General features: G+C 41.7%; 1 protein-coding gene across 2 annotated transcripts in view; it reads right to left on the bottom strand.

Annotated features, from left to right (window-relative positions):
* ZNF609 (zinc finger protein 609) overlaps nt 1-26,057 on the bottom strand; it is a 195,294-nt gene that overhangs the window by 4,650 nt on the left and 164,587 nt on the right. The window contains exons 5-9 of one of the 2 annotated variants that reach the window (XM_052646253.1): nt 6,876-6,963; nt 3,748-6,088; nt 2,492-2,858; nt 870-1,045; nt 405-486 (exon numbers count right to left, since the gene is read on the bottom strand). In XM_052646253.1, the coding sequence (XP_052502213.1) occupies nt 405-486; nt 870-1,045; nt 2,492-2,858; nt 3,748-6,088; nt 6,876-6,963 (3,054 nt within the window). Of the gene's footprint in view, nt 1-404; nt 622-869; nt 1,046-2,491; nt 2,859-3,747; nt 6,089-6,875; nt 6,964-26,057 lie in introns of both variants that reach the window. The other variant, XM_052646252.1, reaches the window with a different exon arrangement.

Consider the following 26,057-nt stretch of genomic DNA (forward strand, 5'->3'; position numbering starts at 1 on the left):
CAGCACTTGCTCTCTCTGCCAGCTGGGCGGGTGCTGGGAGGAGGTTCTTCAATGCCTAGCTCCACTGAGTTTTGGGGTGCTGACAGAAGAAAATCTGATACTGGGCCAGATCTAACAGCTGGGGATAGACAGTTAGGCTCTGTTTTTCAGTTGCTTGTTACTCTTTGGCTGTGGGAACACCTGCTCCTTATTCTTCTGAATATCAAAGTCAATTTTCTGGAGGAGTTTGAGAATCCCTGAGCTCCAAGGGAGGAAGTAAATGTTATGATTATACTGATTGTCTGCAGGAGGCTAGGATTCTGGACAGATTGGAGGCTCAAGGGTAAGAGGAGGAGGAGGGGCTTCTTGCCAGGGCCCCCTGCTCTGGCAGCGCTACTGGACGGCAGTGGGGAGGCGAGGCTTACCTGCTGCATAGGGTAAGTTGTACTGTGCTGGGAGCAGTGAGTACCCCAAGTGGTGGTGATGGTGGTGCGTGGACATCAGGCGCTGAGAAGGGGAGGTGCGGGGCCGGTCAACACTCCTTTCACCCCCGCCTGCTCCCCCGACGCTGCCACAGCTGCCGCCACCCCCAACCACCCCACAGCCTCCCCGATCTCTCTCCTGAGAAGTTTTATCACTTATCTGGAAAGGAAAGCAGACACAAAAGCTCTACTGTGAGGCACACATGTGAAAGCAAGATGCCCCGAGCCCACACTTTGACTCCTTAGAGATGCAGGACACCCAAGAATCAAGGAGGTGCCCGGGGGAGCTCAGGTCAGGTCGGCCACAGCACACTGCTTCTGGGACTCGAGCCAGCCCACCTTCTCCCAGACCCTGGCTCTACCCTCCCTGGTCCCTGACAGTGGCCAGTGTCTCTGCGCGTCCCTCACCGTGGGAGACTTGCTCTTGTAGTGACTGGCATGCTGCTGCAAGATGTCCAGGGCTTTGGACTCTGAGCTGGATTTACAACTGACGCTGGGGCTGGCTCGGGCCTTGTCAGCATCTTCACCCCCCGAGACCTTGCTGCCATATGGGGAGAAAGAATAGCTGGAAGGCAGGTAGGAACCTGGGAGAGAGAAATAAAGCAGTCAGAGAGATGGGAGAGACAGGAGAGATTCTGCGTCAGTGAGCCTGGTGAAGCTCAGGCTGAGGGGTGTTCCACCACAGTGTCTTTAGGCTGAGACTCGTAGTGTGTCCTTCCTTTACTGAGCTCCGGAGGCACACAGCTAAGGGATATTAGGAACATGGCCCTCAGTTTCTGGGGAATCAACTTCCTTAGAGCCCGAGTCTCAGATTCATCTCCAAGAGGTGCTACAGTCATAGGATTAGAAAGGTCATTGGATTTGAAGTCATGTCCTCGGGCTCAAATCTGACCTCTGAGACTTACCAGTTGGGTACCTCTGAACAAATGAACAAGTTCATTAGCTCAAATTAACCTTCTGAGGTTCAACTTCTTGACCATCAAAATGAAGATACTAATACTGATTTCACAGGGTGACAGAGAGGATTAAATGAGACAATGTACATGAATCACATAGTCCAGTGCCTGGCCTAGAGCAAGTACTCATCAAATGGAACTACGGTTTTTATACAGAAGGACTGGGGTAACAGGAGAAAGGAATACTGCAGAAAGAGACAATTTCCTATTTCTGTTTGAAAACCTCACATGTTCTACTTAGAATCTGCCTTAAAATGTCACTATCAAGACCGTTGGAGGTGCTTTTCTACAGTGAGGTGGGAGCGCCAGAAAGTGAAAGAAGGGCTCTTCAGCCAACAGAGATCAGTGAGTAAAGGAAGGATTTTCTTCTGACTAGTTCAAAACCACTTGAACTCCTACTCTGTGTTGCTCTCCCCTCCTCTTATACTCCATGGCAGTATAAGAGCTTATTTTTCCCAAACCGAACCTTTCCCTCACTGGACCTCCCCTCCCTGACTGCCTGATGACTTTATGCTAACCACGGTCTTGCAAATGAAAACATGCATTCTCCTGATGTGAATTTTACTTTGTTCCACGTGTCTGTCCTGCTGCAATTAAGTTGTGAGCTCCTTGAGGGGACTGGAGTAGTCTCCTCTACTTCTTTTATTTTCCCCCCAGTGTCTAGCACACTGCAAAATATAGAGTATATGGTTTTCTTTTGGCCATACCCCAAGGCATCTTAGTTCCTTGACCAAGATAGACCCCTCGCCCCCTGCAGTGGAAGCGGAGCCTTAACAGCTGGACTGCCAGTGGTTAAGTCCTTAAAGTATGTGCTTGGAAAATCCCAGCTGAGGGAAGATGCCTCTGGTAGACAGGGTTTCGCCTTCAGTTATCCACAAAAACTGACTGCAGAGTCAACCCTCCACCTGGTACAAGGGAGGAAGCAGTGGTCCTACAGACTGCAAGTAGGGGTCACTCAAGGAGCTCAGGGTTAGAGTGTCCACAATACCACATTCACATCAGAGTTACCATCTACCTGAGCCTCAGTAGCCTTAGCAAGAAAGCTGAGCAAGAAAACTGGATTTGATGCCGTACCTGGGTAGTTCTGCATCATCACGGCGGGCATGCCACGGTAGCTGGGGTGGCTGGGGTCATAGGACTGGCTGTAGGAGTAGCCGTGCATGTAGGGGATGTAGGGCTGGTGCTGGGTGAGAGGGGAGGACACAGGCACGTGGGCACTGGGCCGGGGCTCCTTGCCCCCAAGGCGGGATTCCTCTGACGTGGGCAGCTTGCAGTCACTACTTGTGCTTTCCTTCCCATCCTCCTTGGGAACAGAGTCCTTACTCCGACTCCTTTCCTCCTTCAGTTTGCGGTCCCGCTCCTCTTTCCACCGCTCATCCTCTGGCTTGATGTCCGAGTACTTGGCAGGATAGACATACGTCCACATCCGGGGCTCTGCTTCCTGCAACAATCACAGAATGATGTGAGTGTTGTACAGATAAGACAGAGAGAGATTTCAAGCCCAAGGTCCCAGTAGAAACACCAGAGCAAAGCAGACAATACCAGACACCTGGGGCACTGCGGGACCTTGGCCTCTACTGACCTTCATTCAAAATCAACTACGGTCCCTCCTGCTTAAATGCCTGTCCCCTCCCCCCAACAAAAGGATATAAAATGTGGGGAAAGAGAGGGAAAAATCCACTGGTGGGTCTTCTCTATGAGAAAACAAGCATTTGAGGGAAGTGACTGGAAGAAGCTGTTCCTGCTCCAAGGATATTTAGGTGGCTTCCCTTCTTCAGAGCAAGTCTGGGGGCAGAAAGCTGTAGGGGCCCCTCTGCTCGGGGAGGGCGGGCTAACTGCAGCACCAAAGGGGGCCTTCCTAAGCCTCATGAAGAGAGAAACAAGTAAGACCAAGCTCTTAGTTCTAACCCTGCCTACAAAATCTTTTTGAGAGTAATTCAGTCTGAGTAGTGTGCTTCCGCCTACTTTAAAAACTGGAGAGACCACCTTTCCTCCTTCCGTGGGAACCACACAGTGGACGAGACACAATTAGGCATCACTGGATACCTGGCTCCAGTTCTGGCTCTGCTGGTGAAGTCTTGAGTACCTCCAGACAAATCAAGCTAACTCACCTGGGCCTCTCTTGTTAAATGGGAAAAACCTCTTTCACTGGTGTAAAAAGTGCTTTTAAAAAAACATTAAAATGATTTACGAAGGTAAAGAATCCCTAACATGATAGACTTCTCCTGCTATCTATACTGTGTTGATTCCCTACATAAGGACAGCCCTGATTTCTGAGGAAGAGAGAAAGACCATCCAACAGTATTTCCATTTCCTTCCAGAACAGTTACCTGTCGGTACCAGAGTATTGGATCCACCTCTGCCTGTCGGCCACAGTCGGCACCTGTCTTGGCCTCAGAAGCCTCCTTGCCTAGGTGGCTGGCCTCACTCAGCTTCACTTTAAGTCCTTCTGGGGCCTGGCTGGGGAGTTTGGAAGAGTCATCTAACTTGGGAATAATGACTGACTTGGCAGGATCCGCCCCTGGCTCCTTCGCCTTGCCGGGTCCTGACTTCACTAGGTCTGTGAGGCTGGGGGCCTTAGTGAGAGTTGGTGGAATTGACGGCTTTTGCTTCCAGTCTTCCTTGAGGGCTGCCTCCCGCTCCTTCAGGCCCATCTCGGCCTTCTTGTCCAGTCCTCGCTGCTGCTGCTCCAAGCTCTGCCGTTTCTGCTGCTCTTCGTACTGCTGTCGGTAAGCAGAGTTGGTGCTCAGGAGGTGGGTGTGGTAGCTCTGGTCGCTGTAGCCGTAGGGGGGCACATAGGCATACTGGTTGTAGTACAGGGACTGCATGTACATGTTGGGGCGCTGCTGGATGACGGAGGGCTGCTGGCTCGAACTGCTCAGCTCCGGCTTCTTCTCCTCACAGACATCATTCTTCACTTTTCCCTCTGTGCTCTCAGGCTCCTCATCCTTTTTTGTCTTCAGAGCCTGGCTCTCCACTCCTGCCTGGCTGCTGGGGTTCAGAGCCCCTGGGCTGGACTGTGCATAGCTTGGAGAGTAGTAACTTTCAAAGCCTTGGTAATATGGCGAGTCTCTGCTTTGTGGCTGAGGGGGGAAAAGGGTTTTCTTGGCCCCCTCCTTGACCAGCTGCTCAGGGTCCTTGGATTTGGCGCTGTCCACTTTGCCCTCTCCATCCTCCCCGGCATCGGAAATGTCAGAGTATGCAGGGCTGTTGGTTTTGACTGAGCTGGCTTCAGCTCCGTTCTGGGTCACTACGTGTAACGGGGTCATGGGCTGGGTAGGGGTAGTGCTATCTAGGCGGCTACCGCCTCCAATTGAAGGGCTGGGAGCATTGTCTGTGAAGCTGTAGATCTTGTCAGCTTCTGCCTTGATGCTGGCCAGTCGGCTCTGGTGGGGGTCTGAGGAGCCATTCAGGAGGCCCTCCATCTTCATCCCATCTCCCGATGATTCCCGGAATGGGCTTTTGCCTTCTTCTGCTCGACATATCTTCCCAGGGGTCAGAGGACTTTCAAGTTCCTTTGAAGATTCCTTCTTTTTTTTCTCTTTCTTTTTCTTGTCCTTGGCTGGAGTCAAGGCAGGGTTGACTGTGAAAGGTTCTCCCATCACAGTGGGCTTGGGCTGAATGGGCTTCAGTTGGGGGCTGTTGGGCATGGCCTGGACCACAGTGGTGGTCAAGCCTGAGGAGGAGCCTGGGCTTGCTGCCGTGAAGGTGGCTGTCTGGAAGGTATAAATTTGCTGTGGGGGAATGGCAGGGGCGATGGGCCGGGCTGACTTTAAACTTTTGGAAGGAATCTTTTCAGGTTTCAAACTAGAGGGCTTTTTACATTTTTCCTTTTCCATACACTTCCTTTCCAAAGAATCAAAAGCATCATTGCTTGTTTCATCCATTACTGAGGGTCCATCATCAGAGCCATCATTGGATAAGGCCCCGAGATCTGTGTCCCCTTCCCCACTCAACTTTTTCTTACAGAGGCCTTTTGTGCTGAATTTGCTTGAAGGAGAAGGGCTATGGGGCTCCACGAGCCGAACTTTGGGGGTAGCTGAGCGGGCAGGGGATAGGGAACCCTTCTGTGAGACAGATGCACCATTGCAGCTCCCGAGATCTGCATGGAGGGCGGGCTCCTCTCCGTACTCACTGTCTCCGTCTGCTTCTGGCTTGCTGTCGTCATCTGTATGGGCATGAGCTTGGTGGTACTTAAGTCCATTGATGTGCTTGTACTTTTTGTTGCAGTTTGGGTGGGGACAATCAATCAGGACTGGGGAAGGACAATTTCTGTCTAGAACAGTGGGTTCCACTTTGGTCCCAGGGAGGGGGCCAGTGGCTGAGCCCATGGAATTCGTACGGACACGTTTGCTCCCTTTGGTGTCCTCTGAGCTAGAATTCAGCTCCATGTCTGAAAGGGGTTTGTTTTTCCGCTTATTAGCTGAGGAAGGGCTGGCCTTGACATCCTCGGAGGTGCTACTGGCAGGTGGGCGATGTTCTGAAGAATTCTGGCTGCCCCGACGGCCTTTGCTATTGGCTCCCGCTCGGGTTTTGCTGCTGCTGCTGGTCCCTTTGTTGTCAGAGGCTGTGGCTGTCTCATTGACAGGCGTGTTACTGTTGGGACGCATGCGTTTGCCTCTACCCCGACCATTGCGCATTTCCAAGTCACTGGTGGGAGAGTCACAGAACCTTGGCAAATGACAAACACAACAAGATATTATTAAGAAAAGAAGCTACCTTCAAACCAGGTTAGCTGCAGCCTCCAGAAGAACTGTCCAAATGGTAACTATCATTTTCAATGAATATCATTTGTTAAAGAAACTTCTGAAAACATACTAACTGCATTACTGGTGAGCTTCTAGGATGTTACCTGCATGCCGCTGCTGTTGCTGCTAAGTCGCTTCAGTAGTGTCCGACTCTGTGCGACCCCACTGACGGCAGCTATACATTATTCCCTGAGATTTGGGTTCCCCCAACCCTGATGAAGTGGGAATTAATAATAGGAACTAGCCGTAAGATGAAATTCACTGAAATATCAGTCTTATGGCCAACTGCAACTTGAAAGGTCTTTGTGAAATCCAGATTGTCTAAAGGAGCTTATGAAACTGAAAATGTTCTTGAGTTTTAACTTCTGAGAGATAGCTACTATCAAAAAACATCATCAATGAATGCTTGTTCCCCCACAGTCAGATTCTGACCTTGGTCTTGAGGTGACTTTAGGTAGAAGCCAGAATTCAGTCATTCTAGATAAAGGCTTAAACAGGATCTCCTCACCATTACTACCCAAACCAACACCTAACTGATTTATTCTTAAATGCCAGATGAATATGATGGCTTCTTTTGTTTTTATACCATACTGTCCTTTAAAAGCTGAGTGTTCTTTAAAAGCTATCCGACTCTAACAAGATAAAGGTATGAGGGATCACTGATAAGGGTGGTTCAGACTAACACAGACAAAAAGCTGTGGCGTGCTTACCTCGGGGGTGCCCAATCATGCCGTGTGCAGTCAAGAAGTGTACCTACATAAGTCTTGTTCCTCCATGTTACATTCACCACTAACATCCCTGAAAGACAAGAAGACTCAGATATACACAAAAGAAACGCTGCTGGCCACTGAGAAGAGTAGTTTCCATCTGAGTAGCATTCTAGCTCTTGTAGGAGGGTTTAGGGGGTGCTCTGTATCCCAACAGCCTAACAGCATTACGCTGGAATAGTTCCACGGGAACTGCCTACAACACTACCAGGGGCCCTTAGGATGGGGAACATTTGCAAAGATTCCATGGTCCAGTTAAGGTACACTTTCCTAACTTTTAAAAACCTATGCAGCATTTCAAATACACTAAAAAATATAAAGGTTAACTTAAAAAGCTCATGTGCCCACGTAGCAGCTCAATGGATTTATAAGATTTTCTGCTATACTTGCAATAAATTTCTTTTTTAAAGAACAAAATATCATAGCTGAAAAGCATTGTTTACTATATTTTCAAACCTGCCAATGACAGGTTGTATAACTTACCTCTCTCACTTAACATTACAAATTTGAGATATATCAGTGTTGACATGAAGAGCTTAACCCATTTGTTTTAATGGTGCTCAAGTATGTCACTGAATGACTTGACCACAATGTATACATCTTATTGATGGAAATTTAGATGTTTCTTGCACATTTTCACTCTAAATGACATCATAATGAACATTCCTGACATGTTCATTTTATTTTAAAATGGTTTTGAATAAATAATAGTCACATTCCAAAATTTAAAAGGTAGCAAAAAAAAAAAAAAAAAAAGCAAACAAACCCCAAGATAAAATGAAGTGTTCTCCCTGTCACTATTCTTCAGCTTTTTAGGTCCCCTACTCAGAAACATCCATGGATATCCATGTATTCCTCCAAAGGTAGTTTACATATTTATAAGCAAATATGTTTATATATTCTTCCTCAAATGGTAGCAGTGTACACCAGTATTATACTCATTTCCCATGTAACCACATATTTTGGATCATTCTATATGATCACGCATAGAACTACTTCATTCTTTTCAATGGCTGCATATGTATGATTTCAAAATGTACCATCATTGATTTGACTACTTCCCTGTTGATGAACATCTGGGTTGCTTCACTCTTCTGCTACTACAAATAACACTGAATAACTAATCTTGCACACATGCTTTATGTAATATATTATAGAATATGTCTGTAAGGTGAATTCCCATAAGTAAAACTGCTACTCACAGAGTATTCATATTTGGATTTTTCATAAATACTTCCAATTTGTCCTCAAAGAGGATGTACTAATTTATAAACCCATTAGTGCATGAGAACACTTGTTATTCTTTCCCTTTGGCAATACAGTGTTCCCAAACTTTTTGGTTTTGCCAATCTGATGGGAGACAAATAGTGTTTTATGTACTTTTAATGTCATGTTTCTTATTATCAGTTTGTATATCATTTCATTACAAGATACCTGCATGAAACATCTGTATTTCCTTTTTAGTGAACTGTCTGTTCATATCCTTTGCTCATTTTTCTACTGAATTATAGTCTTTTCTTCTTTGTGACTGTTTACTATGGAAAATTCTTAAAGAGATGGGAATACCAGACCACTTTACCTGCCTCCTGAGAAACCTGTATGCAGGTCAAGAAGCAACAGTTAGAACTGGACATGGAACAATGGACTGGTTCAAAATTGGGAAAGGTGTATGTCAAGGCTGTATATTAGCACCCTGCTTATTTAACTTATATGCAGAGTACATCACGCAAAATGCCAGGCTTGATGAAGCACAAGCTGGAATCAAGATTGCCAGGAGAAATATCAATAACCTCAGATATGCAGATGACATCACCCTTCTGGCAGAAAGCAAAGAGGAACTGAAGAGTCTCCTGATGAAAGTGAAACAGTGAAAAAGTTGGCTTAAAACTCAACATTCAAAAAACCAAGATCATGGCATCCGGTCCCATCACTTCATGGCAAATAGATGGGGAAACAGTGGAAACAGTGAGAGACTTTATCTTCTTGGGTTCCAAAATCACTGCAGATGGTAACTGCAGCCATGAAATTAAAAGACACTTGCTCCTTGGAAGAAAAGCTATGACAAACCTAGACAGTGTATTAAAAAGCAGAGACATTACTTTACCAATAAAGGTCCATCTAGTCAAAGCGATGGTTTTTCTAGTAGTCATGTATGGATGTGAGAGCTGGACCATAAAGAAAGCTGAGTGCCAAAGAATTAATGCTTTCAAACTGTAGTGTTAGAGAGGACTCTTGAGAGTCCCTTGTACAGCAAGGAGATCCAATCAGTCAGTCCTAAAGGGGATCAGTCCTGAATATTCATTAGAAGGACTGATGATGAAGCTCCAATAGTTTGGCTACCTGATGGGGAGAACTGACTCATTAGAAGACTCTGATGCTGGGAAAAATTAAAGGCAGGACAAGAAGGGGATGACAGAGGATAAGATGGTTGGATGGCATCACTGACTTGATGGACCTGAGTTTGAGCAAGCTCCGGGAGTTGGCAGTGGACAGGGAAGCCTGGCGTGCTGCAGTCCATGGGGTCACAAAAACAAATATTTGTTATTTGTTAATGGTGGTTATTGCTATGCAGAAATTCCTTACTTTTAGGTTGTTCGATTTATCAGTCTTTTATGGTTTCAGAATTTTTGTCATATTTCAAAAGGCTTTCCCCAGTCCATCACTTCATTAATAGGTTTTTTCCTTATGGCTTCTCCTAATATTTTTATGGTTTGAATTTTTATATTTGACTCTTTCATCATCTGGAATTTAATGTGGTATAAAATGTCTGACATGGACCTTTTCTTGTTTGATTTGCTTTTTTTTTTTCCCTTGGCCACACTGCATGGCTTAATGATTTAAGTTTCCCAACCAGGGACTGAACGTGGGCCCTTGTCAGCGAGAGTAGAGTACTAACCACTGGATCTCCAGGGAATTCCCTGACATGGACTTTTTATTTGTTTGTTTTGCCTTAATTCTAAATTATTTTTGGTTAGTTTTATATTTAACGAAGTAAAATATATTAAGCTTTTCCTTTATGGTTTGTGCTTTTTATGTCTTACCACAAGGTCATGAACATTCTACCATGAAATATTTTAAAGGTATCTTTAACAAGCTAAGATTGGTTTTTACATTTTTAGTGGTTAGAAAAAAATGATAAAGAGAATAATATTTTATATCATCTGAAATTATATGAAATTCAGATATTGCTCAGAAATAAAAGTTTTATTGGAACATAGCCACATTTATTCATTTACCCACTGTCTATGCCTGATTTCACGCCTCAAGGCAGACAGAGCTGAGTGTGTGTCATAGAGACGATATGGCCCTGAAAGCCTAAAATATTTACTATTGGGCCCTTTTCATAGAAAACATTTGCCAACACCTGTTTTAAATCTTTTTTTCTTTTCTAATATAAGCATTGAAGGTATAAATTACCCTCACAGCCCACTTTAGTTGCATCTCACAAGTTTAATATGTTTTTATTATCATTCAGGTCAAAACATTTTCTAGTTTCCCTGAATTTTTTTTTTTTTTTTTTTGATTCTGGGTTTATTTAGAAGAGTGCTGTCAAATTTTCAAATACCTGGGAATTTTCCAAATATCTTTTTGTTTCTGATTTCTAATATAATTCTACTGTAGTTGGAGAACATACTATATATGATTTAAATCCTCTTAAATTTATTGAGAATCAATTTAGGTATAAAATATGGCCTATCTTGAAGAATATCCCATGTGCACTTGAAAAGAGTATTTCAAAATGTATGTTCTGCAGTTGTTGGGTAGCCTATATAGATCAAGTTGATTGACAATGTTTTTCAAATCTTGTACATCCTTACTAATTTTTTGTCTTATTAGTTATACTTGTTGCTTGTTCTTGCTTATTGGAACTCCTATTTGGACCTTCTAGACTAATCCTCTTATCTTTCCAATCTATTTCCCATTTCTTTGTCTTTTGATGCTAAGTGATTTCCTTCATCTTCTAGGAAATTTTCACTTTTACTATTGTATTTTAAATTTCTTCCATTTCTTTCATTTTTTTTCCCCCTAGGACTCATACTGATCTCTTATATTCTTTTCTCTTTGAGTCTTGCAACTTATAATTTTTTTCTTTGACTACAACATACAGGATAGAATTTATCCAATGTATTGAGTTTTTAAAAAATTTAAATGACTGTAAGTAATAGTCATTCCTTATCAAGGGTACTTTTTTAATGCTCCTGTTCTCTTTGGAATCAGATTTTAGAATGCTCTATCATAAAAGCAGATCAGACAAGGGAGCTGAAAAAAAAAGATTATCCTAATAGGAAGTCTCAATCTAATGAAATCAGGGCAGGAAAGAACTTTGGTTTAGTCAATTGGATTTTTTTTTTTTTTTTTTTTACCATTTTCTTTTTCTTCTCTCATATATTTATTTTTTCAACTGAAGTATAATTTACAATGTTGTGTTAATTCCAAGTGTATAGCAAAGTGATTCAGCTCTATGTGTGTGTGTGTATACACAGACAGACCTCCTAAGAAAGCAATTGGGCTAAGTTCTCTCTGGCTGTTAGCAAAGTGAATTCATATGGATGTCTCCTCCCAGTGATAACCTGATCTGATTGCCAGATAACCAATTTGAATAAGAGCAGAATCCATTTACTTCTAGACAAGTTAAGACTTTGAAGTAGGTGCCTCATTAACAAGGGCAGATGAGCACAGCTGTATACAGAGAGCAGGTATACAATAATAAGAAGCATGTTATTCCTCCTCTTGAAACAGCTGGCCAGGAACACAGGTTTATAAATCTGTCTCCTTCCTCTGGTATAATCTGCAAACCTTAACAATAATGAATGAGCTGAAAAGATGACAGGTCAGACAGAGTGCTGGAAGTGGATGAGGGGAAGAGAAAAAATTCTAATATGGAAAAACAAAATGGAAGCTTGTTTAAATGTCAGAGCAAACAGTTTTCTGAAATATAACTCTCTTCCTACAAGGTTCTGGCTTGAGACAGCTGGGCGAATAAAGAGGACAGGAAGGAAAAAGCAGAAAATAACACTTAACAGACCTAGTTTCACTATTAGGGGCTAACTATAGGGCAGCAAGGAGGCTGAAAAGAAAAAGAAAAATTGGTTTTCATTTGAGAAAGTTCCCTATTTTGAATAAGTGTTCACAAAATAAGGAAAGGCTTGGCATATTTAAAGATAATAATAATAATGCTAAAAGTAGAAGTAAAAGTAGTGCTTTGTGCTTCTCCAGGTGGTTATCTGCCAATTTACCATGGACCTCACAGACATCATCTCGATAAACCATTAGTAAGTTTTAGAGTGTTGAGCATTCTCCCTTCTTAAAGGTGACCAACACGGGAACACAGTAATGGGGAAATGACTTAGGTCTGAGGCAGCAGTCAGGTTCCCCCAAGTCACAGGAGTGACAGTGTTAGACAACTTGATGCCAAAGCAGCACTACTTTGTTTCAGAGGACAGGTCAAAACAGTCGTGCAGTCAAGACTGATACGAGCGCAATAGTCAGAAAAGTAAATTTTACCTCCAGAGCCCTCGCTGTCACCATTTCTACTAAGTATACTCTTTCTCTCAGGGATCTAGTAGCCTCATGCTCCGTTGCTGTTCAGTTACCAAGTCGTGTCGGACTCTTTGTGACCTCATGGACTGCAGCATGCCAGGCCTTCCTGTCACTCACCATCTCCTGGAGTTTGCCCAAGTTCATGTCCATTGAATAGCTGATGTCATCCAACCATCTCAGTTGACCACTCTCCTTTTTCATTAAACTTTTATTTTTTGACTGTGCTGGGTCTTCACTGCTGCTCAGGCTTTTTCTAGTTGCACAGAGCTGGGTCTGCTTTTTGTTGTGCGCAGGTTCCTTATTACGGTGGCTTCTCTTGTTGGAGAGCACAGGCTCTAGGGCTCGCAATCTCAATAGCTGTGGCGCAGGGGCTGAGTTGCTCCTTGGCACCTTCCAGGGATCTTCCGAGACCAGGGATCGAACCAGTGTCTCCTGCATTAGCAGGCAGATTCTTTACCACTGAGCCACCAGGGAAGTCTTTCACCATCTCCTCCTTGAAACATTTTCTTCATTTGGTCCTCAGGACAAGGACACCACTCTGGCCTGATTTTCTTCTTGCTGTTCTGCTTTTCTTCAGTACCTTTTGCTGTTGTTTCTTCACATCTAATGACTCAAACTTCTGTTTCCAGCACCAACCTTTTCCCTCCACCCTCAGCACCATCTTGTCTCTCTCCCTTGGCTTCCTGGGGCCAGATTCTGCCTCCGCGCCTCCCTTCTAAACTGCCTGTGCCTCCTCCATGCCCTCGGTTCCCTCATACAGATTTTCTCCTGGAACTTACCCCATCTCTGAAACTCTCCCAGTTCCCTGTTCTTCTCAAATTGTTAAAACCTGTCCCTTTAAAATTAAGCCTTCTGAGGAGGATTCAGAGGTTAAACCTCTAACTTCTTATATTCCCTTATACTGAACTGTAAGCCACTGTCAAAGATTTTCCCAAAGTAATGGAAGATCCTCACAGATTTGCTGAGGAATTTAATATATAATCACTCAAATTTACCAAACAGGTTTCCCTGGCTTAAATTAGCTAGTTCATATACATGTTGGTGAAAGCTAGGCTAGGCCCAGCACTGGAAGAAAACTTCTAATTGGGAAAATCCTGAAATGTCTCTAGAATTATAACTGGGAGACCAGCCCACTAACTTACTATATGATCAGGTTTGAGCTATTGCTAAGCGACTTCACTGAGCAATTTCTAAGGCTTTTTCAAAGGCTGTTAATTGAAACAAAATTCAGGTTTACACAGAAAAATCTGGTGAATCTGTTCATAAATATTAAGTCAAATTCAAATTAAAGAAAAATTCTGGTCTTCCTTCACATGTTGATGGCACCTGAGAAATTTTCAACTCTGTGTTTATTAATGAGCTGAACTGGGAGCTTTCCCTTCTACTAAAAAGGACCACAATAGAATGGGAAACTGTGTCCAATTGAGATTTAATCTGACAAACTAGCTCTCTTGCAGGCTAAATGAATGACTAAATGGGAGACCACCAAAATTCTTAATCTTCAAATCCAGCAAATGAAGGCTCTTAAACAAACCCAAATCCCCCCAGTTTCTGCTACTATTGCAAAGAATCAGGACATTGGAAAAGAAATTGTTACAAATTTAAGTACTTTAGGCACCTTTAGCTCTCTAACTAGGGCCTCCCAGATGGCCAGTGGTAATGAACCCACCTGCCAATGCAGGAGATGAAACAGATGTGGGTTTGATCCCTGGGTCAGAAAGATCCCCTGGAGGAGGGCATGGCAACCCACTTCAGTATCCTTGCCTGGGAAATCCCATAGACAGAGGAGCCTGGTGGGCTACAGTTCATGAGGTCATAAATGAAGTTGTAAACGACTGCACTCATGCATGCCACCTGGAGGTCCAGAGGCTAAGACTCCTTGCTCCCAATGCAGGGTGCCCAGGTTTGATCCCTGTTCAGGGAACCAGATTCCCTGTGGCGCAACTAAACCCTGCATGCCACAGGGAAGATCACAGATCCCTGTGCTGCAACTAAGACCTGACAGCCAAATAAATAAACACACATATTTTTAAAAAATAAGATTCAATTTGCAAAATTGGTGGAGGCCCTCCAAATACCTTGGCTAAAACTGTTGTTGTTAGTCCTTCCAAATTTCAGATCTATCCCTTTTAGAAGTCATAAACTCTCACCCTTTGAGATAGTAATAAGATGTCCGATGCACTTGGCTCCAGCTTCTTTTGACCCACAAGTAATAAAAGGACAGATACTCCAATATTGCAGAGGCCTAACTGCTTCTATTAAAAATAACCACGCTTTGGTAGAGCAGTCTTTTTCGCAGTGCACCCTGGGGAAGGTGAAGACCTTAAGCATTACGCCCTGTAACCTGGAGATTTCATCTACTGGGAAAGAACTCTCTTATACCTCATTGCAAAGGCCCCTACCAGGCACCACCAACTCCTGTACCACCTAACTCCAAGGAACAGGCTCTTGGGGAATTATGTGACACAAGTAAAGAAAGCAGCAAACCCTGAGGACCTCACAGTGTCTGGTTACCTGAAAATGAAGATTTCCTGGAAATGAAGCAACAACATCCACTGAGCCAGCTTTCCCAATATGTCTGGACCGGCCCTATTGTAAGTTTACTGCCAAACCTCTGATTATTTGACATAACAACACTTCAGATGATCTGAAATGTTTAAGATCTTGCTAACATATGGACTTTAGATAAGAAGTGATTGAGAATTCTCCCTCTACCCTCCCTTGTCACTGGCAGGAGACCTCACACCCAGGAAAGGTCCTTCTTGGCACTGAGAGACAAAAACCTACTCAAACTAGCTAAACTGACTTTTGGTCAGTGATACTTTCAGAGAAAGATCTTGATTAAAAGGGAGGGGGGATGTGTAAAAAATTAATAAGCAAAAACCTAAGTAGAGCTGCGAGACTTGAAGGTGCTCTTATGCCCTGTGATAACAGCAGAGCCCAACAGGAAGAAGAATGTATGCTCTTCTTTCCTGGCAAGGACTCAATCAGGGTTTCTTTGTTTTCTTTAGCTCCCCAACTTCCATTTCCCATCTATAAAAGTGTTTTCCTTCCCTTGCCTTATGGGGAACTTGCATGTGGCTCATCACAACTGCAGACCCCAAACTGCATTTCTCTGTCTGTCCTGAATGAACACTTCTTTATTGGAGCAGTATTTGGCAGTTTTATTTAAGTCAATAAAAGAAAAACTTATAAGTAGTTCCATTGTTCTACATAGTGGGAGTCTTACTAGTGTTTTAATACAGTAAATGGTTTATTTTGTGAGTTGAATAAGCATCTACTGTACTCAACTGAGTTAGTAACCAACTGTATGAATCTGCGCAAGCTACTTTATTTTCCTTTGTTGGACTAGACCTCTAAAATTCTGTGATTCTGTGAAAGGCTGTGAAACTCAAACACTTAAAAGTATAAATGACTAATAAAATATTATTTCCTATGGACTTTTACCAATAATGAAAGACTTAAGCTGAAGAAAATACAAGGCAAGAAATATAAGGTAAGTCATTTCAGATATTATTTACCTGGTAGAAAAAAAAATTTTAGCTGAGTGGGAGTATATATTGGTAAAGCTATTTTTTTTCTGGAAAGCTATTTTTTTCCGACTGAACTCATGTATTTCTAAGCAGATCTTATAAAGCTAAACATAATCTACCCTATGACCCAACCTCTGACACTGAAAATAGTGACAGACTTTATTTTCTTGGGCTCCAAAATCACTGCAGCTGGTGACTGCAACCATGAAATTAAAAGATGCCTGCTCTTTGGAAGAAAACCTATGACAAACCTAGACAGCGTATTAAAAGCAGAGACATCACTTTGCCGACAAAGGTCCGTATAGTCGTGTACGGATGTGAGAGTTGGACCATAAAGAAGGCTGAGCTCCAAAGAATTGATGCTTTTGAACTATGGTGTTAGAGAAGACTCTTGAGAGTCCCTTGGACACCAAAGAGATCAAACCAGTCAGTCCTAAAGGAAATCAGTCCTGAATATCCATTGGAAGGACTGATGCTGAAGCTGAAGCTCCAATACTTTTTTGGCCACCTGATGCAAAGGGCCAACTCACTGGAAAAGACCCTGATGCTGGGAAAGACTGAGAACAGGAGGAGAAGAGGGCAACAGAGGATGAGAGAGTTGGATGGCATCACTGACTTGATGGACATGAGTTTGAGCAAACTCTGGGAGACAGTGATGGACAGGGAAGCCTGGCATGCTGCAGTCCATGGGGTCGCAAAAAGTTGGACACAACTGAGCAATGAACAACAACAAATCTATGAACCAGCAATTCTCAGAAACAATAACTCATATTTAACAAAAGACATGTAAAAGAATGTTCATAGCAGCTTCACTCATAATAGTCCCAAACTAGAAATAACACAAATGTCTGTAAAAAGTAGAACGGATAAATTATGGTATATTCATAAAGTGATACTATAAAGCTCTGAAGAATGAACTACTGCTACACACTACAGAATGGATGAATCTCACAGACATAATGTTAAGTGAAAGAAGCCAAACAAGAGTACACACTATGTGATCACATTTCAAGATAGGAAAACTCATCTATAATGGTAGAAATCAGAATGGTGGTTACCTTTTGGGATGGTATTGACTGCAGAGGGCATGACAGAATCCTCAAGGGGAACTGGTAATGTTCTAATTCTGGATACAGGTAGTGGTCACACAGCCATATAAATATGTAAAAAGTCATCAAATCATGTACTTAATACTTATGCATTTATTTATGTTATACTTCAATAAAACATTAAAGCAATCTACAGCAGGTATTAAGTCCTCTCTCAGGAGCATTCTATTCTGTCAAAGAATTAAAAACTCTGGGATATGGTTACCAACTCAGTCAACTTCCACAGAGAAAGTCTATCTTCCCTGAGAGTAATCAACAAACCATATTTTAACACCAGAAACTAACACTACATTGTATGGGACTTTGGTGGTCCTGTTGAGAATCAGCCTTCCAATGCAGGGGACGTGGGTTTGGTCCCTGGTCAGGGAACTGAGATCCCACATGCTGCAGGGCAACCAGTCTTCCATGCTGCAACTACTGAGCCTTCACGCCACAACTAGAGAGCCCATGTGCCGCACCTAGAGAGTCCGTGGCCCCCAACAAAAGACCTCACATGATGAAATGAAGATCCCATGTGCTGCGACTAAGACCCAGCACAGCCAGATACATGAGAGACTGATACAACATTGCAAATCAACTATACTTCATGTAAAGAACTTTCAAAACCAAAAAAGAATTGGTGTCAACATATGCCAGGGGATAGTGTCAGGCTTAGAGTATAAAATATGTATAATAATCCTTTATTTATTGGCAACACTTCTACATGTTTCTACTGTTACTATGCCTAGGGGGCACAGGAAATTCATGTTGTTGGTGGGTGTATAAAGCTGGTTCAACCCCTGGTGGCAATCTGGCAATATCTTTCAAAAAACACATACTCTTTAACCCAACAAATCCACTTGAAGGTATTTATCCACAAATATTCTCAGTGTACAAAATGAACAAGGTACTTGCTGCAGCAGTGTTTACAATAGCAAAAGATGGGAAACTAAATGTGCTTCAATGAAGAAGCAATTAACTACACTTTTGAACATCCACATGATGGGATACTATGCAGCTATTAAAAAGAACAAAGCAACTATTCAACAAACTGATATGGAACAAAGTCTGAGATATACAGGCAAATGGAAAAAATAAAAAGCAAGATACAAAACAGTAATTACAGTATGCTGCTGCTGCTGCTGCTGCTAAGTCGCTTCCGTCATGTCTGATTCTGTGCGACCCCATAGACGGCAGCCCACCAGGCTCCCCCGTCCCTGGGATTCTCCAGGCAAGAACACGGGAGTGGGTTGCCATTTCCTTCTCCAATGCATGAAAGTGAAAAGTGAAAGTGAAGCCGCTCAGTCGTGTCCGGCTCTGGCGACCCCATGGACTGCAGCCCACCAGGCTCCTCCGCCCATGCTACCCACTGTGTAAAACACAAACAAGCATATAAATATCTGTTCATAAGTGCATGGAAGGTCTCTGAAAGGATAAATAAACTAGTACTAGTGGTCTTCCCTATGGAGGGAAACTGGGTGGCTGAAATTCAGGGGAAAGAAACTTGTTTTTCATTGTATATTCATTTTACTGTTGAATTTTTGTACCATATACATGTGTTACCTATTCAAAAAAAGGTAAAAATGGTAATTAATTTTGGTAGGACTATTTCAAAAATGTTTTTCCCTTTAGGAAAGTGCACAGGCAGTAATATACTTGAAAAGGACAAATAAGTGGTAGGATAACACCATCTCTGAAACTCTGTTAAACTTCCTGTAAATGGGAAATGTCTCTTTATTCAATTCAGAGTATCAAAGTGACTGTGGAAGTTAAATATGACCACAAATTTTTTGATATTCTTCCCTTCAAAAAGGAGAAGCCTAACATGTAACCCAATGTTCACAAGAGCACTATTTACAATAGCCAGGACATGGAAGCAACCTAGGTGTCCATCAACAGAGGAATGGATAAAGAAGATGTGGTTCATATATACAATGGAACACTACTCAGCCATAAAAAAGAACAAATCTGCATCAGTTCTAGTGAGGCAGATGAACCTAAAGCCTGTTACACAGACTGAAGTCAGAAAGAGAAAAACATATATTGTATATTAATGCATATATATGGAATCTAGAGAAAATGTTATTCATGAACCTATTTGCAGGGAGGGAATGGAGATGTAGATACAGGGAACGGACTTGTGGACACACTGGGGAAAGAGTGGGATGATACACTACTGTGCGTAAAACAGAGAGCTGGTGAGCAGTTGTGATGTAACACAGGGAGTCCAGATAGATGCTCTGTGATGCTCTAGTGGGGTGGCATGGGGGGAGAGGATGGAGGCTCTAGAGGAAGGTGATATATGTATAACTATGGCTTCTTTTCATTGTTGTATGGCAGAAACTATCACAACACTGTAAAGCAATTTTCCTCCAATTAAAAAAATATGTATCATGGGGAAAAAAAAGAGAGGTCTAATTCCCCTCACCTTGAGTGTGGGTTACATTTAGCTACCTGCTGGTAACAAACAAGAATGTGGTGGACGTAGCCTTTTCAGACTCGATGATGAAAGGCAATGTTTTCCTTCTTGGATTACTTCTCTTGAGGAAGTTCCCCACTGTGTCATAAGGACAGCCTACCCTATGGAGAGGTGCATGAGGCCAGAGACTAAGGCCTGCTGCTAACAGCTGTGTGAGTGAGCCAACTTGGAAGTGATCCTCAAATAAGCTTTCAGATGATAGCAGTCCAGCTAACATTTTGACCGCAATTTCATGAACAACCTTGAGACAGAACCAGCTACTTAAGCTGACCCACAGAAAGTTTTAAGTTTTAGATCCTTACATTTTGGGAATAATTTGTTATACAATGACAGAAAATCTATGATAGTATTTTATCCTAAGTCGACAAACAATTAATTTAACTTATTCCTTCATGGAGCAAATATTTACTAAGCCAGGCATTATGGGAAGTACCGAAGTTATATATTTATATTAAAAAAAAAAACAACTAAGAAGACACCAAGGTCCATTTCTGGGCTGGGAGAAAATATTAATTAAGAGCCTACACTGGACTAGTATGGAGAACAAAGATAAACAAGGACAGCTGTTTGCTCTCAAGGGACTGAAAAAGAGGTTGGGGAAAGAGGTCACATGAGATTGAATTTGCCAGTCACCTTGAGTTTTCAAATGGAAACAGAAATACTTATATGCTGCTTTTAAATCTTGTTTCAATCCCAATTTGCCAACAACTATAAAAGACAGAAGGGAAAGTGAAGTCGCTCAGTCGTGTCCGACTCTTACAACTTATATTCAAGTGATGGGTGACAGAGAACAAGTAAATATATGTTAGATAGTGTAAGCCCTATGGAGAAAAATGAAACAGGAGCACAAGAAAAAAGAATGTGAGGGATGGGATGTTGCTGTTTTACAATGGGCAGTCAAGAGAAGCCTTACTGAGAAGGTGACATGCAAGCAGCGAAACCTGAAGAGTGAGCCATGAGGAAATTAGAAGGATGAACCTTTGAATGCAGGTACAAAGGCACTGCAGTGACAATGTACTTGGCATGTTTTCAGGAAGAGCAAAGTGGAATGAGACTGAAGTGGAGTAAGAAGAGTGGGAAGAAATGAGGTCAGAGATTAGGGCAAGCCAGAAGGTGTAGATGAGCGGTTTATAAACCTTTAATGTCAGGAACCCATAGCAAATTATTTTAGCCTTTGCAGGCCATACAGTCTCTATGGTAACTTCTCAATTCTTGTAGCACAGTCACAAACAATACACAAATGAATGGGTTATGGCTGTGTTTCAATGAAATTACAAAAATTGGCAGTGGACTGAATTTGGCACTTGGACTCTAATTGCAGACCCTGATAGCAAAAGTTCAGCACTTTATACGACAAATAACGGAGGCCAGAGGGAAACAGTATATATGCTCAGGCTTTGGCCTTAGTGTATTCCTTCACTGAAACAAAGCTGTAAATGAGAGCTAACTGAAACATTTCTATTGACATTAAGCACTCAAAGGTTCTCTGTTGAATAGATAAGCTGAAAGAACAGATTGGGACCCCAAATAACAATTACTTACCTGCTTCTATAAGTAAATGTTTTCCAAAGTTAAATTAACTTTGGAAGAAAAGCCATTCATAAATTGAGGACTCAACATATGAAGTATATTTTAATATTTTTCTTCATGACTCAGGGACATTATTCTAGATATGATTATCTTGTGGTGTGGTAAAGGAATGTCCCTTTAAAGGTTACTGAAGTATTAAGGGTTAAGGACTCTATTCATTGAGATCAGACTTCTCAGTTGAGTTTTGTGTTTTGCTTTTGCTGGATTAGCATTGGCAGGTGGACTTCCACCCACTGGGCCACCAGGGAAGCCCAACATGTCTACCTTTTGCAGTAGTAGTGATTTCCATATTTCCAAGCTCTCTATCACATACAACTTTCTTCTTATAATCTACTTTAGATGAGGACATCAAGGAGTTAACACTAATGTAACTCTGTTATCAGGTCCTATGGATCCTCTTACCTGAGTTCATGGCCATATACATTCTACATGCATTAATTCCATGATTCTGTTATATGTGCAATGCAAAGTCCATGGGGAAAAATTCTATTGATATTAGCCAAAGGAATCAGTTAGTCAGACAAAATAATTTTTGGTAACTTTCTACAACTAATTTGTCATGAGCTTTGAATGCAGTATGGGGTGTATGATTAATGTCCAATAAACAAAAAATTTTTTAACTGAAGACTTGTTTTTATTCTACTTTCAAGTATGTTATTTCTACTAATAGGTAATGAGGGTCTCAATACAGATGCCAAGAATGCTTACACATGTCTATAAAATGAAACATACATCTTTAAGATTCTCTTAAGAGAAACTAAAAAGCATTGCTTAAGGCATGGATTCTCAAAGTATGGTTCAGGGATGTCTGACAGTCCCAAAGACAGTTTCAAGCGGTTTGCAGAGTCAAAACTATTTTCATAATAATACTAAGAAAAATTTGGGTTTTTATTTTCATTCTATCCTGAGTGTACATAAAGAGTTTTCCAGAGGAGGCATGACATGATATTTTGACGGATTGGATACAGAAGTACATATGAGAATCCAGAGTGTCTCCTATTAAGCCAGACATTAAAAAGATTTGTAAAAATGTAAAATAATGCTACTCTTTTACTAAATTTTTGTTTTAGAAACTATGATTATTTTTCATAAATATGTTAACATGTAACAGGTTTATTGTTGTTATTTTTAAATAGATTAATAAATATATTTTTAACAGATTCTGTTTTGAGTTCTACCATGGCAAACATCAATAACGATAATATCAACAGATATTAAACAAAAGCTCTTAGAGAGCTCCTTAATAATTGTCAAGGATGAAAAGGAGTCCTAAGTCTAAAAAGTTTAAGAACTGCTGACTTAAGGCATACACCTAAGCATTATTTTACTTCTGCCTTTTTATGGAGATGCTAGCTAATGAAGTTGCAGCTATCTTCATGCTGGGCGACAGAAACCTGGGGACCAGCCAGTCCTACCACTATTGTCGGTTTTGCCTTGTGGGGATCCACTTGCCCAGTTGGAATTCTCCTAAGTTATGAGAATTCAGGACCCTAAAGAGAGGCAACTGATGATCTCTAAAGAAAGCAAGAAATCTGGGGCAAAATGAAAAGGGATCGGCAGTAAAAAGAGGAAGCAGAGCTGGCTTTCTGTGGCATTGGATACAAGCCAGTCACCACGGCCTGTCTATTCTGCCTTTGAACTCTCTCTGAATAATATCTTCTTCCCCATCCCCAACCACAACCATCAGAATCCAAGTCCTCATTAACTTACCTCTAGATTATTCTAACAGACTGAATTATGCTCCTATCTTCAATCTTTAATTCTTTCTGTCAGTCCAGCCAGTAAACTGCTCTCAGACAAATATGCCTCAAACACTGCTTTCATGCAATGAGCCAGCAAATGGACATTACTTATACTTCATCACTATGCCGAGTGCTAGTGGAGATTCAAAACTTAACTGAAAATTTTACTCTGGGGGGAGGGAAAGTGAGTATATATCAAATCATTATTTTAAAAAATATGCTACATATACTGTGGTATAGACAGATCAGAGAAGAATAGGTAGGATTTTCTAACTTTTAAGAGGATCTGGGGTGAGTTTTGGCACACATAAGGAAGAGTGAAATCATGTGATAATGAGCTGAGGCTACGTGTCGAACAGCAGGAAGAAGGAAGATCTGAAAAACTCTAATATTTCATGCTAAAAAAATTCTTGTTAATTACTGATTAGTGTACTAATACATTAAAGTAAGTTATAGGGACTTCCCTGGTGGTCCAGTGACTGAGACTCCGTGCTCCCATGCAGGTTCAATCCCTGGTCAAGGAACTGGGTCCCACGTGCCATAATTAAGAGCCTGCATACCACAACTGACAGATCCTACATATAAATTTTTTTTTAAAAGTCAGGGTCCCTATCCTATCTTACAATCCAGCTGGAACAGATAAACACACAAAAAGATAACATGTTATCAGCCAGGAGCTGATAAAAAGAGAGTAAAGTTTGGCTGAATGGCCAAATGAACTATACCTTATTATATCATGACATATTTAGTGCAAAAGGAGAGATAGGAAGAATGTGGTATTTGGATTTAAATGAACTGATATGGTGCTGTTGTAAAATCTGTTAACCATTTCTATGCCTTCCTCTAGATGGTGCTAAAACAACCAGATTGTCTTTTATAACTCAAGTTTCCTTTTACATTATAAAGGGTAAGAGGCAATTTATGACTCATTAACAACTTGATGGCTCCTCTACCAATTTTATTGCCTTTTGGCTTGCATACAGTGTCCAGGATAGTGGGACGTCCTGGACACTGCTAAGAAATTTAAGTCACAGACAACTCAAACCCCATAATGGTTTCTTATCCTACAAAGAACTATTTATTCAAAACACTGTACTATTTGTATGTGTTTGGGGTGGAGAAGTGGGGTTGTATAATTTTCAGTCTCTGATTCCGGGAAGCATATAATTTAGAATGAAGGGACAGAACTCTTAATAAAACAGAGGACGTTATCACCAGCCTCTGGTAACGTAAGAGATCACAGAAATAACAAGAGTAGGTAAAGAATATTCTAACCTCCCTAAGGATACAAGGGGTTCTTTAAAGATTAGTAATAATTTTTAAAAAAATTGGCTTGAAGTTATTGTTGAATGTACATGTAGTAGCTCCCCAAGACTACAGGCATCTGATATACCCAGATATAAGCCTTATCTAGGAACAGCTATGGTGTGCATTCTGTATAGACTTTCAGTGTCTCATGTAATATGGGGTATAATGATGGAGAGTGACTGAGCTCTAAGATTGCATGTTATAATTTTTTTTTTAAATTTGAATAACTGAACTTCTAGCATGCAGAGAGCTGAGGATGGTGGGATCGTGGTGATGGCAGTGGTTAATCAGAGAGTAAGGTGAGAGAGCTAACACATAATATGTGAATAGAAACCAGTTTCCACTTCCTCCTTGAGAGGGGAGCATCTGTAGAAAACTGTAGTGTTGATGTCTGGAGAGCACAGGTGACAAACTTTTAATCAGGCCTTCACTCTCAGTTATCACTGCCAAAGCAGCTTATAAACCTTTAGGTCATATGTCCTTCTCATATAGCCCTCTTCAAAGCTCCCGTTACATTCTTTCCCCTCCAATGCTAGTGATTAAACTGACTGGGCACTCCCCCTCTCAACTGAAAAGAAGCTAAGCAATGGCTCACTGCTCCTAACTAATCCATTATAACAACAGGTACCTATTGCAGTTACCTGGTCTCTTAGTTAAAAATAACTAGGCTGAAGAAGAGCTGCTGTGGTCTGCTCAGCTGCCTCACCCAGAGTGACCCTTTCAAAAGGAGCTGAAAATGAACTGAGCTCTGTAACTTAGTCAAATGTGGTCTCTTTCAGCCCCACGGACTGCAGCACGCCAGGCTTTCCTGTCCATCACCAACTCCCGGAGTTTACTCAAACTCATGTCCATCAAGTTGGTGATACCATCCAATCATCTCATCCTCTGTCATCCCCTTCTCCTGCCTTCAATCTTTCCCAGCATCAGAGTCTTTTCCAATGAGTCAGTTTTTCACATTGGGTGGCCAAAATATTGGAGCTTCAGCTTCAGCATCAGTCCTCCCAATGGATATTCAAGACTGATTTCCTTTAGGATTGATTGGTTTGATCTCCTTGCAGTCCAAGGGACTCTGAGGAGTCTTCTCAGAGTTTCGAACCACAGTTCGAAAGCATCAATTTTTTGGTGCTCAGCTTTCTTTATGGTCCAACTCTCACATCCATACATGACTACTGGAAAAACCAAAGCTTTGACTATACGGACTCTTGTCGATAAAGTAATGTCTCTGCTTTTTAATACACTGTCTAGGTTTGTCATGGCTTTTCTTCCAAGGAGCAAGCGTCTTTTAATTTCATGGCTGCAGTCACCATCCATAGTGATTTTGGAGCCCAAGGAAATACAGTCTCTCACTGTTTCCATTGTTTCCCCATCTATCTGCCATGAAGTGATGGGACCAGATGCCATGACCTTAGTTTTTTATTAGTGGAATATCAATAATATCATTATCAGTAGCTATATCATTTGTAGAACTTTTAACACATGTTGTTTGGTGGGCTTATTTACACATGATTTATTTGAAGATACTTCAATTATAAAATTTCCTGAATATGAGCTCCCATATACAAATCAAATGTGGAAAAAAAAAAAACTCCACAAATTTTGTAACCAAAGCTGTCTTTTTGGCATTATATGGCAAAAATATGTCAAGGTACAAATTTCTTTTAATTCTGGCTCATTTGAAAGTAAGCAGGACTAGCGTTAGGTGAAGTTGTTGATTTAGTGAAGGTTTACATTTCTAACATAACAAATCCATCAATCTTTGTGATTTCTTCCATTTATGCTAAGCCTTTTCATCTAGAAATTTGGATATTTACTTTTATATTATTTTAACTGAATGACTTTATAAA

This window comes from Budorcas taxicolor, chromosome 10 (genome assembly GCF_023091745.1).
Source record: "Budorcas taxicolor isolate Tak-1 chromosome 10, Takin1.1, whole genome shotgun sequence".
Taxonomy (NCBI): Eukaryota; Metazoa; Chordata; class Mammalia; order Artiodactyla; family Bovidae; genus Budorcas; species Budorcas taxicolor.